General features: G+C 51.5%; 2 protein-coding genes across 2 annotated transcripts in view; both read right to left on the reverse strand.

Moving 5' to 3' along the window:
- LOC102566400 (zinc finger protein 493) overlaps positions 1-16127 on the reverse strand; it is a 185284-nt gene that overhangs the window by 12537 nt on the left and 156620 nt on the right. The window contains 4 exon segments of the mRNA XM_059727863.1: positions 990-1106; positions 3196-3322; positions 3813-3985; positions 5373-5583. Coding sequence (XP_059583846.1) covers positions 990-1106; positions 3196-3322; positions 3813-3985; positions 5373-5541 — 586 coding nt within the window. The 5' untranslated portion in view covers positions 5542-5583.
- On the reverse strand, positions 6581-15828 carry LOC106738950 (interferon-induced very large GTPase 1). Its single transcript, XM_059727183.1, has 4 exons — positions 10008-15828; positions 9296-9491; positions 8656-8770; positions 6581-7012 (listed from the first exon to the last, which is right to left on the reverse strand). The coding sequence occupies exons 1-4, from the start codon at positions 15826-15828 to the stop codon at positions 6581-6583; spliced, it is 6564 nt and encodes a 2187-aa protein (XP_059583166.1).

Consider the following 16127-nt stretch of genomic DNA (forward strand, 5'->3'; position numbering starts at 1 on the left):
TCCATCTGTAAGGCTCCAGGCCGTGCATGCACAGTTGGCCCGGAGGATTACAGAGAGACAGACATACAGAGAGAAGTGGTAAGGCTTTTATTATATTAGAAAGGGCTGAGGAGGAGGGGAGGACTTAGAGCTGTGGCTCTCTCTTTTGAAAGGAGCAGGGCTGTGCTTCCTGCCTGCTTCCAAGGCAAGGTCTGGTGCAGGGAATGAGCCCATGGAGTTTTCTTCTGCTGACAGGTCCTAGGTGGCCTCCTTGTCACAGGAGCCTGCACCGGTTTAAGGCCTTGGTGTGAACTTGAACCTGGACTCTATGCTGAGTCTTAGGCTTCATGACACCCAGGGCCCCAGAGGTGAAACAGGATGAGGGCAATTCTGGTGCAAACTATGGGGGATTCACTTCCCAACCACAACCTGAAAGCTTCTGAATCCCACCCATGTCATGGAGCCATGTCATGCAGCCTGAGACGAGGATAAAACACTTCCTGGGTTCCAGGTCAACCTGACCAGGAGCAGCCAGGGACAGCCTCAACTTCTTTCTTGTCCAGTACCTATAGCTACACAGAGCCTTTGCATACCATGCTGATTTCCATGGGGAACTACAAATCCCATCATGCCCTGGAAGGTGGTGGTAGAGGTATAGCCACCTTGGGCTGGGGAATGAACTCTTACATTACTGAGTGAAGATTGAAATTTAAGATCATGGTATCCCAAGGAAACCAGATCTGGCCCCCGAAAAATCAAGACAGGAAACCTGACTGTCCCCTAACATCTGTCATTATAGGAAGAATGGAACAGCTGCTTGTCTCCACATGACTGAATTTCAGGGAGTGGGACAACACCTGCCAGGCACATTACAGCATAACGTACTGTGTTTGGAGGTCAGCGCCCTGCAAGGCCGGCACAGGGCAGGTCTGCAGTTTCCAGGTCCACTGCCACTCGGGGCATGGAGCATTTCTGAGTAGAATCAGGTGGAGGGGAGAGCCACAACTCACCCAGCAGCAGGTCCTCTGATCTTGTGATTTTCCCAAGGTCCTCATCATCACAGCCCCAGAGCTCCACCTGTCCTTGCTGGATGCTGCAGATTAAGGCAGGTGTAGGACCTCGATATCCTGTTTGGGGCAGCGGGTAAAGAAGGTTAGTAACTGGGTATTGGGTGCAGAATAACCAACCGGGATTTGGGGAATGGATCCAACGAACCCAAGCTTTCTACTGGGACCTTGATGGACAAGGGAGGATGGCCATTTAGGAAAGAGAAGGCACTGCAGGGAGAAGCCTTCAATAGATCATGGTCCTTGTCATCCAGGTAGTGGAGGGATTTTCGTAGGAAACAAAGTACCAACCACTCCTGGTTTAGAAAGGGCATTAACCAGGGAGAGGCATGGAGATGCAGTGATCCCTGATAAAGCTTTTGTTGTTTTCAAGGTACCAAAAAAAAAAAAAAAAAGATATATTGGACACACTTATGGATGGATAACATCTATCTTATTGGTGTAATTCCAGGAAAAGAAGTGGAAATGAGTTTTTTTTCAGTGAAGGTTTTAAGCGAGAACTTGTGGCAGTGAAAAGCATTCATGACAGGTGGCTGACAGCGAGACATTTTTCTGGGAGAGAGGGTAATTCAACATCACCAGGGCACAGGAAAGGCTGATTTTAGAATAACTGTAGCTGCAATCGAGCAATCATACCATCCAATGGGACAATCATTCCAGAAAGGGAGATGAGTGCTCAGGCAGGCAAATACTGCAGGGTTTAAGACTGAGTTGCTGGGAGGTGTGAATAGGGGCAAAAGAAGGTAGAAGGACACACAGTTCACAGCATGTGAAAGGCCATAAGGTAGAAATGGTCTATGTGGTGTTTGTTGAGCTAGAGAGCTAGAGCCACCTGGAAGAAGACTTCCTCAAGAACGGCACCATCAAACCCTTGCTATACTTAAGATACATCGATGACATCTTCATCATTTGGACTGAAAACCTGCAATCTCTGATTGAGTTCCACCAGAAATTCAACAATCACCATCCCTCCATCCGACTTTCTTTAGAATACTCCAGCACCAGCATCTCCTTTTTAGACACAATGATCAGTATCCAGAAGGGTAAAATACAGACCACAGTATACAAGAAACCTACAGACCAACATACGTATCTGCACAGAACTAGCAATCACCCTAAACACACCAAAAAGGCTGTGATGTACAGCCAAGCCCTCCCTCCCCCCCGGCCTGTCTCTCACCCATTGACTCCTCGATCTACATATTCACTGACTACCTGTCTTGTATGCATACTAGCCCAGCCGCTGGCTTCTTTACTTTTCATTCCATCCAGGAAGAGCACACACCAACTGCTGAAGCTTCCTTAGCCCGACGAAGGGTTTTTGAACCCAAAAGCTTGCTTAATAATTGTTTTCCAACTATTTGGGTTGGTCTAATAAAAGATATCAGATTCACCCAAGGAACCTTGTCTGCCTATGCCCTTAGACCAACACGGCTACAACCTACACCCTTGAGCTAGAGAAAGCATTTGAGCACGTTCCTGTATTTGAGATACTCTGGAAAAGAAAACTGGTTCTTACTATGTCCTGCACCTAACCCACTTCTTTTCATCTAGGGCAGAGCTTTCCAAACTGTGTGCCGCGACACATTAGTGTGTCGGCGGCAGTGTGTAGGTGTGTCGCGCGAAATGCAGAAAATTTTGCGGAAGGGCACTGCGGAGCTCCCTTACTCGCGTCTGCTTCCCTTGGCCCCTCCCCCGGAACTGAATTACTGTGTCGCGAAATGATGCATGTCTAAAAAGTGTGTCACCAACATGAAAAGTTTGGAAAGCTCTGATCTAGGGGATGGGCATCTGACCAGGGGAAGGATTTTAGGAAGAAGACAAGAAAACTTTTGAGAATGGGAGGGTGAGCTTGAGAGCACAGGCCTTAATGTAACTACAGCAAAACCAGAGTCTCCAAAGGAAGAGAAAGGGGATTTAGATAGGAGTTATAAGAACGGGGAAGACACAAGTGAAGGCAGCTGGATCAAATGAAGGAGGAAGTATCAATATTAAAATGTGAAAAGTCTGATCACTGACAGAGGGGAGGAAGTGGATTTAAACCACCAGCCAAAAGTCCATGAGGATGAGACTATTGAAACACAGGGAAATGACTACAAAATGTAAGAGTCCACACAGCACCAAAGAGAAGCAAGAACCAGAGCCTTACCCAGGGAAACGAGGGCTTGGTAATTCTTCAGCATCTGGTCCTGGTAAAGCACCTTGTCTTCATCTTCCAGCAGCTCCCACTCCTCCCGCGTGAAATACACTGCCACAGCCTCAAACACCTCCCGGAGCTGCGGGCACAAGCGTTTCACCATCAGTGTCTCCTGGGCCAGCTGCTCCCGGCCCCACGGCCCTGTCTGCAATCACTCGGCACTACAGCTCATTGCAGGCTGAGCCAGGACAGGCAGGGCTGCAACATCCCGTTACTCAGCTGACACGAGGTGGACGCAGCTGTGGACGTGGGAGCTCACATGTTGGCCTCAGCCCAGCTCATCACGGTCTGTCAGCTCAGTACTTTGAGGCAGCCGGGCCGGCACTTTTGGAGGCCGGGAGCCCTGTCTCCATGCATTCTCACCAGGCCTTCCCAAGCAAACACCCCTGGTATCTGGACTTGGGAGGGAGCTCCTGCTAATGCCAGCTTGTGCTGTTTACAGCCTGCGGCACCACAGGCTTGATGCTCTTCAGGTCTCTCTGCTCCCCACATTTTTTACAGCGCCCTTGGCTCCTCCTGCACTCTGCCCCAGCTGTGCTCCCCACAACTGCACCTGGTGCCCTGCTCACCTCCAGGCTCTGCCCCTGCTTTGGAGGCCTGCCCTGCCCCTCCTGCACTGGGCCCGGCTCAGGTGTCAGGGAGCCCCTCTCCTCCAGTCCCCCTGGGCAAGTCCTCTGCAGCTCCAGCTTCACAGGCTCTGCTCCAGGAGGTTTCTGCTCAGCGCTGCTCAGGGTCCCAGCACCTGTGTGTGGGGAAGAGCGCACAGGGCAGCGCTGGGGCTGCTGGCACGGGGAAAGCCCTGCTCGTCTCCTGCACTGGCCTGGGACTAAGGCAGATGGAGGCTTCGGTGTGTGGAAGAGTAGGGAGTAGGTAGACTCCATGTCCCACAGCTCTTGCTAAAGGCATGAGGCTGGAGATGAGCCCCAATAACTGTCCCAGTCCAGGGTGGTCATCACAACACCATGTCAGAGCCGGCAGGGACACGGCTCCCTGGGAACAAGCTTGAAGGATGTTAGTGCTGTGTCACATCTACATGCTTAGGGCAGGGGAGAGGAAATGCAAGGTCAGTCTTCTCCAGGGCATGGGAAATCCTTGCAGGAAATGGTTCCAGCTGGGAGAACAAGAGCTGCTGATCTGCTGGAGCAGTGACTGGACCAACATGCTCTGGCAGAGATTTCTGCATGGAGGGACGGTGCCTCCTGCTTCTGGACAGGGTCGAGCCACCGCTCTGTACCTGCCCCTGGGGAAGGGCCTGGCCTGGGGCACCAGCCGGAGAAGCTTTTGTCTGCTGAGAGCTCCCAGGTCTCCTCAGTTTCAGGGGAATCTGCAGCAGGACACAGCCCTGGCTTAGCTGGACCCAGACTAGCCGAGGTTGCTGGGAAATGTCGTTTCCCCTATTCCCTGCAACAGCCGCTGACTGGGCAGTGAGGACTGCAGGGAGCATGAGAAAGGGGCAGGGGCAAGTGAATGGTGACTGCTGGAACATGAATAAGGTCATTGATCAGTACCACAGCAGCACAACAAGGCCCAAGACACAGCCCCTTTGTGCGGAGCACATGTAGCGAGAAGGATCAGGGTCCAGCCTGGGAGCTGCCCAGCTACAGATTTCAGAGCTCGGTCCCAGCCCAGCCACCTGGTTTCAAATACTGTAGCCCCGTAGCTGGGGCAGATATTGCAGCCTCTCTCCCTGCATTGTGAGTGACTGGTGCTGCCTTAGTCGGGGGGGGGGACATGCCACCCTGTGACCAGTCCCGCCGACCCAGGGGAGGGGGTCCCCCCACGGCCGATCCTACCAACTGGGGATCTCGTTGCCTGGGAGAACCCCTGCAGCCCATTCTGCGAGGGTTGATTACTATGACCGATTGTTGCAGCTGCTTCTGGAAGTGGCTGCGGTCGCATCTGGAATTGGCTGCAGTGATTGGCCAGTGCTTGTGGGGGGGACGCTGGCATTCCCACCTGCCCCCCAGCCCATCACCTACACGGCCAGCGCGGCCAGTCGGGGGGTGCACTGGTGCTCTCAATGCGTGAATGTGCACACCTGTGCACCTCTGACATCACCACTGCCCTGCGTGCGGCACAACCACTCCGGCACCCGGACCCACGCCTGGCCCTTACATCTGGTCCCTCACCTGAGTCCTGGGGGGGCAGGGGCTCCTCTCTGGGGACAGGAGGTGTCTTGGCCTGAGGCCCTGGGGTTTCCCTCTCTCCGGACTCCTCCAGAGATCTGTCCACACGATGGGCCGTTGGTTGCTCCAGCCAGGAATCACCAGTGTCCTGCAGTGCCGCCGTGAATGGCATCTTGTGTGCGGACACCTCCTCGACCTGCACACTCACTGCGACCTGGGGACGAGATCGGTGTGTCACGGGGGAGCTGGGACGTGGGCGAGACGGGGCTGGGAGGGAACATGAACACCCCCAAGCACACGGCGACGGGGACAGCAGCATCCACGTCAGGGGGAAACGCTCTCACTTGGGGCTTCTCGTCCTGCTCCTGCCCCGCCTGAAACCCCTCGGCCAGGGCACGGCCTCGGCGCAGGTGTGCACGCTCGCCCCCACGCCCAGCTCTGCGTCCCCGGGGCAGCACGGCCAGGAACGGCTCCGGCTCCTGCTCCTTGCTGCGGCGCTGGGCTCCAGCCTGCAACCCCCCCCCCACGGCCCCTTGGCTGCCAGGGATCGGGGCCCGGGTCTGTGGGGTGGGGGTCGTGCCCCGGTGCCAGCTGGGGGGTGCTGAGGGGATCTCGGCCTGAGGAGGGGCTGCACGGTCTGCATCACCTCCTGCCCCGCGGCTCCCCGCACTGGACCCGCTCCTGCAGCTGCGGCTTTGCTGGCCTGGTGGGGACCGCCGCGGGGACGCCCCGCTCCCAGCTGGGACCGCACCGGGGACTCTTCCTGCCCCCGCAGCTCCTGCCTGGACCCCGGTCCTGCTCCTCCGGCTGCGACGGGGCCGCCCCGGGCTCCAGCGCAGCCGCCGCGTCTCCCGGAGAGGAGAGGGGAGGAGAGGCCCCCCTCCCCGCCGGACCGGGGCTGTCGCGAACACGGCTCGTTCCGGCAAGTCTCGCGAGAAAAAAAAGCGGTGCCCGGGTTAGGCGAAGCCCGACGGAAGCGGGGGGGGGGGCGGATGAGGGGTCGTGTCTCACGTGAATGTACTCTGCACTACTCTGTGCCCGCTATTCCTAGTTACTCGCAGGGCCGCCCTGGTGAACAGCGCATCCCCAATTCGCTGCTGTCCTCCCGTGATAAATGTACGGGCGGCTGCAAGGTCTCCCCTCAGATGTGTCTGGTGAAGGCTGAAGAGCCCCAGATCCCTCAGCCTCCCCTCGTGGGCTCTCGCACGGAGTCACCGCGTCCCCCCTGAGGCGCGGCGCCCAGGCCCGGACACGGCCCTGCCCCTGCGGCCTGGCCGCGCGGAGGGGAGCGTCGCGCTGTCGGCCAGGACCCTGCTCTCGCACGACACGGCGCGGATGGCCGTGCTGATGGCCGCGCCGCACTGCCGGCTCGTGCTCGTCTTGGAGTCGGCCATGAATCGAGATCCGAGCTGCTGCGGAGGACATGCATCCCCCTCCCTGCGGGTGTGCGGGGGTTCCTCCTCCCCAGGTGCAGCCTCACACGTGTCTGTGTTGAACTGCATCCTGTTTCGTTCTGCCCACGGATCCAACCTGTCCAGGTCGGCCTGCATGTGCTGCCTGCCCTCCGGTGCGTTGATTTGGCCCCATAACTTGGTGTCATCTGCAGACTTGGAGAGGGCGCTCAACACACCCTCGTCAAATCGCTGATGGAGATATTAAATAACACCGGCCCAAGGACCAAGCCCTGCGGGACCCCACTGCCCACCTCCTTCCAGGCCGAGACCGACCCGTCCACCACCGCTCTCTGGTGCGGTCCCTGAGCCGGTTGCCAACCCCTGACCGTGCAGGCGTCCGCTCCACGGCCCGTTAGCTTCCCTATGAGAATAGGATGCGAAACTGTGTCAAAAGCCTTCCTAAAATCCAGGTAGATGACATCGGCCCCCGCTCCTGTGTCAGGGCAGCGTGTGACCTGGTCACAAAAGGCTATGAGGTTGGTCGGGCAGGATCTACCCGTGACGAACCCATGCCGGTTTCCTTTCAGCATCGTTTCCCCTGCTGGGCCTGCACAAATGTGCTCCTTGATGATTTTTTTCTAGTGTTTTCCCAGGGATAGAGGTAAGACTGACTGGTCTGAAGTTACCCGGCTCCTCCCTTCTTCCCTTCTTAAAAATGGGCGCCACGTTGGCCCTTTTCCAGTCCTCAGGACCTGGCTGGAGCACCACGAGAGCTCAAACAGCCGTGCCAGCGGCTCAGCAGTGACACTGGCCAATTCCTTCAGCACCCGTGGATGGAGATCAGGACCATAATGTCCCCTAAGCTGGCTTGGCTCCCTCCCTGGCAGTGTGGGCCTTGCTATCAGTGCCCAGCCATCAAGCAAACCCTTATCAGGGGAGCCTGGGAGAGGGGCTGGGCTGGACACGCACACGCAGCACATCCTGCACTCTGCATGCCCAGACGGGCTCCCGTACTGACAGCGGGGCCAGGATGCACCCCACAGTGTGACAGGTTGCCACTGCCGTGCTGATCATCTGCAGTCTTTCTCAGCCTCCACATCAGTAGGCATCTCCAGGGCATAACTGAATGGCACCCCTGGGCTCTGCAGGGACAAGTACTTTGTGAATACCCGACATGACAGAAAGTCGCCAGTGTTTTTATTTCAGTGCATATGTCACTACATGAAGAATGAAACAAGCCAAAAAACAGGTATGGGGAGTCAAGCCTGATTCGAGCATCTCTGGCACATGTAGCTAGAACTGCACGCTGCCTGCTCTAGTCAGAAGAGCGAATGTGAAGCAGTATTGTATCATATCCTACTTTTTATAATGTTAGTATTTACTATTGCCTTTCCTTGCTCTTTGCGTTGCTGCTTTTAGTCGTCCATGTTAATACGCTCACAGCAGGGAAGATTTTAGTACATGAACACATGCGTGAGTTAGATTTCTGTGTTTGGGGAAACTGCAGGACTCTGACATTGTAGTCTGGGGAAGCAGCCCCACACCTGCACAGTGAAAGGAATTATGGTATAGATCTCTGCACACTATAATAGTTTAGGCTACAGCTTTGCTTATCTAACGAGCTTTCTAAAACACAATACGATTAATGACGATATTGGAAAATTAAGTTCTTTTCTTATGGTTTCCAACTGCAGTCCAGTTTCCTTGATTCTCAACTTTTATAGTCTTTGTTCTGACTACTTTAAGAAGACTTCCAGCTCTGAAAGAACAGCCGTCTTTGTAATTGTTTTCCACAGGTAAGGGATTTCGCCTTTGCCTTCAAATTTTTTACTGTACTGCTTTTCCAAATCTTCCCTGAAATGACACACAAACCATTTCCAGTAAGGCAGCACCGATGTGTCAGGTGTGATGTTCCAGGTGTTATACGGATGTCCTGCATCTCGGTACCTCTTGTATGGGTACTCGCGAGAATCACTAATTATGAGATTGCAATCGCTTGCTACAAGACTGGAACAAATATCAGTAACAAGATGGTTTGTTCTGTGCCAGGATACTCCTCTCACAGCTTGAGGACGATGGAAGGAAACAGTGTGGGCTCCATCATGATTAGCTATGGTGTTGGTGCACGCAGCACTGCAAAAGGGACACTGCTCCCAGCACCCACCCAGCTGCTCAGCTAGGATTTTGTGTGGCTCCTTTCGCAATGAGTGCAGATCAGTGACAGCAAAGTCCTTCCTTAGCTTTTCTGTCACTGGATCCAATGCTTTATTCATTGCTTTCTTCAGAAATTCTATATCTGTAATCTCCTGGTGTTCAATGCTTTTCAGATCACTTCTTGGAAAGCACAGATCTCCTCCAAGTCTGCTGCAGAACTCATCCAGCCATGAGGATACATCACCCCTTCTGTCTTTGACCACCCTAGTAGAGTCATCGATAGCTGAAACAACACGAGAGTGCAAAGCATCAAGAGAAATACTTAACACAGTCTTCAGTCTTGGATTTTTTTTGTCTAAAGAATAATCCCCAACACACTTTTTGATAAAACTCTCTATGAAGTCCTTTGGGAAGTGAATGTACTGCCGGTACTTGTCAAAGTTTTCCTCTTCTGCCAGGGATTTCAGAACATAGGCTTCTAGTTTGGATCGATTGCCATTGAAGGCTGGATAGTTGGCCCTCATCTCACTGGCGATGTCAATGGCAGTCTTGTCGTACACTGCCTGGGGAAGCGCTGCAGACAGCTTGGCACATAAGAAATCAGCCAACGTTGTGATGGAGGTGGCGCCTTGGCAGGAAATCTGAAAGCACTTGAAGAAATCTTCTCTCTTGCTTTCCAGGTACAAAGCTGGATCGTTTGCTTTTTTAAAGACTGCGTGCATATCTTCAAACCTTTGTGCTGCCCTTTTGCATAGGTACAATGATAGATCTATTTCATACTCTTTATTAAAGGTATACTTTGAGGTGCTGGATAGAGAGTTTGTACCTCTCCTAATTTCATTCAGGATTTCATGAAAGTAACCTCGATTGTAGTCTCTTTTTTGTTGCTCTTTCTGATCAATCTTTTCTTTGACAAGGTATATAATGTTATCTGTAATTTGCTGGATATTTCTTTTGTCACATTCATCTAAACTGGTTTTCCAAATGTACATTTTTGTCTTTGTACAGATATGTTTAGAAAAAACAACAGAAAACTTATTTTTCCTGGAGAAATCCTTAATTCTTCCTGCTAGATAAGGCTGTTTAAAACGCTCCAGAAGGATATTCTCCAGGTCAACATCAATATCAGGCTCTTCAGCAGGTGGAGCCGCTGAGGACACTTCAGTGACCCAGCCAGTCCAGAGGGAGTTAAAGCTGCGTCTCAGTTCACTTTCACTCAGTTCCTTGCCTTTTAGTGACAGAGCCAAGTCTTTGCTTCTTTTGAAAAGTTCATTCTCATACTCTGACTTCTTTTCATCTAACTTGCTTTGGTTCTTCTTCAGTTCAATGAGTTTTTCACACTTCTTCTTTGTTTCTGCCACAAGTGACTCCCTCAGATCTTTCAGCTTCAGTTCAATGCCGCCTTTCCACCGGATCAACATCTCCGAGTCCTTGTCCTCACTGAAATACTTTTCAAACTCCTTCATGATGGCACTGTACTTTTCTTGAACTTGCTCTTCCAGGTTTCCGTGCCTGACCTGGAGCATGTCTCCATTCCGAATGCGATTGCTCAGTTTCGTTTCCAAATCCAGTATGTGGCTTCTCAGCTGCCACGTCCATTGGCCATACATCACTTCTAACTTCTTGTACGTTGCAATCTCCAGTGAATTCTTGAAGCTGAAAATAAAATTCTCATTCAGCAAAGCACTCCACAGGTCACTGATGCGGTCCTTTAATCCTGAGAGCTTTAACACACTGCCCTGGGATTCTTGTTTGGAAGTCATGAGGATGCTGTTCTTCAGGTCCTGCACGTTCTGGCTGTACCTGGGATTTGGGGGGGCCATGGGTGGGTTCCCTTCCCACAGGTGAGCAAAGTAGTGGATGTGGCTGTTCACATCAAACCGGATCACATCGTTAAAGCAGGTGGCATCACAGAACTCCTGCTGGGCTGCTGTGACCGTCATTTCATCTAACTTTTCCTGCAAGCGCCTTTGTCCTTCCATGTTCTGCTCTTTTGCAGTGATTTCACCAACATTTTGGTGCACAAACAAACAGCCTGGGGAGAGACGGACTTGCTTCATCCTCAGAAAAGCCTGCACTGCAATCTGAAGGATGTCCTGCATTTCTGAGGGATTCTCCCCAAATATATTGATTAATGTCATGTTGCCAATACCAATGACGAAAGTGGCCAGCTCATTGTCATGATTGAGTGACATTTTATTGGCCAGCTCCATGGCCCGAAGCCCCTCAGTATCAACTACAAATAAGTAATCAAAGTGCAGATCTTGTTGGAGTTTCTCATCCACTTTAATGAGCTGCATAAAAGCTCCCCTGGTGCATCGCCCTGCACTGACGTTGAACTGCAGGCCAAACATGGCGTTGAGCAGTGTTGATTTTCCAGTGCTCTGGATGCCGAGCACCGAGAGAACAAACACCTTTTTGTCTCCCAGCTTCTCAATCAATCTGTCAAAAACTGCTCCCACCCATTTTAGTGGCACGTAGGAAGCGTCACCGTCCATCAGCTCAACGGGATACCCTGAAACCATCAGGTCAGCGGCAATTTGAGGTAGTTCATGAAAACATTTATCCCTTTCATTCATGGCCTCCAAAGCTTCATAAATCTGCCCAACCTCTCTCAAAATGTGCTCAAGGCCAATGGTAGAATCATTTATTTCATTTGAGAGTGCCTCTAACTCTCTCAACAACTTATTTTTCAAGCCATCATCCACACCTTTTTTCTTTAGTACCAAGATTTGAGACCATAATTTATGATAATCTTGTTGAAGAACTGCAAGCCGGTCGGAGGACAGGTCATCCATGAAGACTTTCATCCACTGCAAGAAGTACTTTTTGGTGGCCTCTGGATGTGTCTGGAGAAATTCAAGCATGGACCTCATCAGGTCATTGAGGGGGAATGCTCTTTTCAGCTGCTTATTTCGTATCACAGACTTTTCTGACTCAATCTTACTCCGGTGCTGCTCAATGCTTCGGTTCCTTTTGTCCTGCAGGCGGGTAAGTTCCTTGTCCTTTCTGCACCACTTGTGCCACAACTCTCCTTGCAAGGGCAGTAGCTTTTCCTTGATGTCACGCAATTTATTCTCTTTCAGGAGCGTCACCAGAGTCTGTGCCACAGCTTTGGCTTCCTTACACTCTTCCTTGTCTTCATCAATGAGGAAACCGTGCTGGCGAGCGATCTCTCCACAGGCCTCCAGACTGACAGTGCGGTGTGAGCCTGCCAGTAAATGCGTAATGGTTGTGGTCAGCTCGTCTATCAGCTCTGCTTCGTTCCTGTTCTTGAGGGCTATTTTGATGTTCTGGGTAGATCTTCCAGCCACAACCTTCTCTTTGTCAGCAAGAAGACAGATCAGAGGTTTTTTAGATTGCCAGAGATCATGTATAATTTTCATACTTTTTTTATCATTCTGACCTGACTCAGTGATGAGAAGCACGTTAATAGAAGAAACTTCCTGTAAGAACTGGATTTGTTGCTCGTGTTCTCGTGCATCTCCGTGCAGGTTAGTAAAGGCAATGCAGTTGTCAAATCGATCGTCATCTCTCCCACCCGGACAATACCAGAAGATTTCCACAACTCCTCTCATTAGGAGGCAGTCTTGGCTGCTGCCTCTACAATGACGATGGAAAAAGATATTGTGCTTGTGCTTGCTCAGCAGCGCGTTCAGGATCTGAGACTTAGAAGAAGCAGGAGAATCCCCAATGCGCATGAAGGACACCACTGGGGTGTCCACTCGGTAAATCAGTTTGTTTTTGTTATTTTTAGTTCTTGTGTCCACTCCAGATTTCTCAGCGCCTTTCCAGCTCTTTTGGAGCTGGCTAAGGGCCCAAAGAGGGAATTGTATCTGGGAGCCATGAGGACTTGGCACCAGCAGTGGGAGGGCAAACTGGCAGAGCGCAAGCTTTGTGCAAACGTATTGCCTCATGAAATCATCGGCACAGTGAAAAATTGCCATCTGGATGTCCATTGGATGCACGTGTGTCTGACTGACGGCAGATTCACTGGCTTCCTCACTGAAGTCATTAAAAAAGTCATCAAATGTATCGGAGGATTCGTCCTCATTGCCTTGGGTTGTTGGTGCATTTGCTGGGTCTTGTTCAGTTTTCGTGTCATCCTTGCAAACCAGATACCTTACACGGTAGTCCAGCATCATCAGCTTTTGCAAAAAATAAAATGGCAGCTCACTGTCCTTGCTGGGCTGGCTGTCATGCACAGAGGTCTTGTAAATGATGTGGAAATCTGCTCGCCCCATTTTCTGTGGATAATAGCTGGCAAGTCCCAGTCGCTTCAATAAATTCAGAAACGCTTGGTTTTCAGTAGTTTCCTGCATTTGGCCACTGCTGGATTTCACAAGAGGTTTGGAGTTTGGTAGGTTTGAAGGTTTTCTTCCTTGAAAGATTTCTTCCATTTCTTTTATTATTATCTGTTTCTTCATATCATCATTTGTGGCTTCCAGTTCTCCTTCTATGAGGGAATTCAAGTCTCTTCCCAGGCCTTCCCAATCACGGCATGCCCTATACTTTCGAAGGACACTTGTCAATTCAGGACACCACGAGTCTCCCATGCGACCTTCTAAAAAAGCCAGTCGCTTGCTCTTTTGCTCTGGAGACACATCTCTGGATTTGGGGGTTATTGTCAGACACGTCAGCAGCAGGAAAGCCTGAGCTCTGTAAACATCCCCATCCCTCAGAGTCAAATATTCTTCATGTGCTGTTTGCATTTCCCTTAGCATGAAGTTAATGTCGGGACTTCCAAGGAGGTGCTGAAAGGTGTGGCTTTCCACCTGGTATCCAGTGCTGGCGGCAATGGAGAGCAGTAGCAGTTCTGTGTCCGTCTGTGCTCTCTCCCGCAGACCCTCCAGTAGAGAAGACAAAGCCAAGCTGACATGTGTTGTAGCCTTTACCTTTGCTTCTTGAACGGCTGCTGCAGAGGACAGTGGCTCATAGGTGACCTCCTGTATGTAACTCTTCATTTGCTGCAGTGTCTCAGTAAGGGCTGGAAAGTCCGAGACGCTGACGGGGTTTGGACTCGCATCCTCAGTGTGGAAAACCCACTGCATAACGAGAGAGGATCGGGGGAAGTTCTTCACGGAGTAGACGTGAGGGTCCAGAAGGCAGCGCAGCTGAGATCTGATGGAAAAGGTGTTTTGTGCCGGCAACTCTCTGCACAGAGAAACTGTCTTTTCTAAGAAGTCCTGAAGCCCCTTGTGTGACAGGCAGACACTGATCCACACGCTGTAGTTCTTTGTTCTTTCATTCAGCTTCTGTTTGAAGTCCATTAACTTCAACAACTGCTCTTCGTCCCCAGTGACGTGCCAGGTCTTCAGATCCTCCAAGAATGCCTTCGCCTCCTCTACTGCGCTAATTAATCCCTCTCCAAACAATGGGCTGGTGCTTTGGTTTGTCAGTGCTGTGTAGGCAGCCCGAAGACTGTTGCTCACCTGATGAACGTCGGCAAAGTCCTGTCTGTGATTGGCCAGGATAATGTCCCACACTGGGATCAGCTGGAAGCCTCGGTCTATAATGCACCAAGTTTGGTTATTAATCACAAGCTCCGATTTCCATTGTGCAAGACCATCCACGTCAGGGGGGCCTCCCGTCTTGGTCACAAACAGCTGAATCTTTGTTTCCTGGTTTTCTCTCACCGTGCCCTGGAACGATGCTGCAGAGTTTGATTTTGATACATTAACACCTACAGCAGCACTGAAACCAAAGCCCGTGAAGCTGCCCCCTACATAGGAGTTAAGGGCATCAGACGTCTGTTTCTTCACCTCGTCCAGCCGCTCTGCCCGAAATCCCTCGGAAGACGCTTTCCACCAGAAGATCCCACCGAAGTGGAGGGGGCCCTGGTTAACGTGAGACCCAAATCTGGTGAAGAAACCCCCATACCGGCTTTTCAGCATCTCCAGCCTGTCTGGCTCCGGGGTGTGACTCAGAAGCTGCTCAATCCCTGTTAACTCTTGCAATGCTGCATTAGACAGTCGAAGTTGGTCCTTTGGGAAGTAGCAGGAGGCCAGTGGGATGTAGCTGTACTTGGCAGTGCAAATGTACGTGTGCTCAGAGCGAGACCTGTGGGTGTCTTCATGTTCTGAAGCTGTGCTGTAATCTGTACTGGTTTCGGCACTAAACCCCCAGAATCCACCTTTGGCTGCAACACTTATGCTGAAGCCCAGCTTCTCCATGGTCTTGGTGAAGGTGGATTCTGTTCTGGACGATGAAAACTCCTTCTTCTCAAACAGGGGCCCTTGCTCTGGGCCGGAGAGCTTGAACCCGTCTGGAACGGTTATGAGCGGCTCTCTCTTCTCCAGCAGGTCCTCAAGCTTGTCTGTTCTGTAAATGCCCTGCAGGGCCAGCCCTCCTGACGCCCACCTCAGCACCTCCTCGTCGGGGATGTTCTCCCCCTTGGACACCGACTCCTCCAGGAGGTTTAGTTGCTTCTGCATGTTCTCTATCACCTCCACCAAAGGCTTCTCAGACGACACCCAATACTCACGGGGTACATCCATTGCTTGCCACAGTCGTTCCTCTTTGCATTTCACCTCTTCCTCGTGGCGGCTTCGGCCACTTTCCTGCATTTCCTTTAGCTCCTCCAGTGCTAGCTTGGCTTTTTCTTGCTTCTTCTGTAGCCTCTCCAAGCGCTCTTCCTGCAGCTGCTTCATTGTTGTCTTGCTGCCTCTTAATTTGAGAAGCTGTTGAAGTGCCCGCTTTTCCCATGGGTGCTCCACTTCACACTCAAGCTTTAGATAGTCTTCATACTGCAGGTGTTTCAAAGCTTGCAGAGAGGTAACCCCCAGTTTGTCCCGTAGCTTGGGGAGCCAGTACTCTGAGCAGAGTCCCACGCCATGAAGTCTGGTCAGCAGTTCTTCCTGAACAGGATCTCTCTGAACCGGATCATCAGGTTTTTCATCTTCTCCAGACATGGCTGTGAAAGGGGAAAGCATACTTGTGTTACTTTTGCCTAGATATAATTAGCCTCTTTCAATTAATGTTTTGAGATTTCTCTGGAGCACAAACTGGGAACACTCTGATTGGGGATGTTTCCAAACCTTCCCCTCCAAGAACTGCACAGGACTGTACCTGCCTTCTATATCCATAGTATCTGAGCACCTCATAACCTCTGATGTTGTTCTCCTCGCAACACTTCTGTAGGAAAAACAGAGAAAGGCCACTTTCTTCATTTTATACTCGGGTCCTTTCCTTTGGGAAAGCCAAAGCAGGT

The sequence above is a fragment of the Alligator mississippiensis genome, chromosome 1 (assembly GCF_030867095.1).
Source record: "Alligator mississippiensis isolate rAllMis1 chromosome 1, rAllMis1, whole genome shotgun sequence".
Classification (NCBI taxonomy): domain Eukaryota; kingdom Metazoa; phylum Chordata; order Crocodylia; family Alligatoridae; genus Alligator; species Alligator mississippiensis.

Excerpts from the sequence above, each read along its gene's own strand:
- LOC106738950 (XM_059727183.1), bottom strand. The coding sequence starts at position 15,828 with ATGTCTGGAGAAGATGAAAAACCTGATGATCCGGTTCAGAGAGATCCT. Across the intron at positions 9,492-10,007 it reads GGAGAATATCCTTCTGGAGC|CGCTTCCCCAGGCAGTGTAC; the intron begins GTTTTAAACAGC and ends AGCTGTCTGCAG. Across the intron at positions 7,013-8,655 it reads ACATCACACCTGACACATCG|CGATTTGACGAGGGTGTGTT; the intron begins GTGCTGCCTTAC and ends TATCTCCATCAG.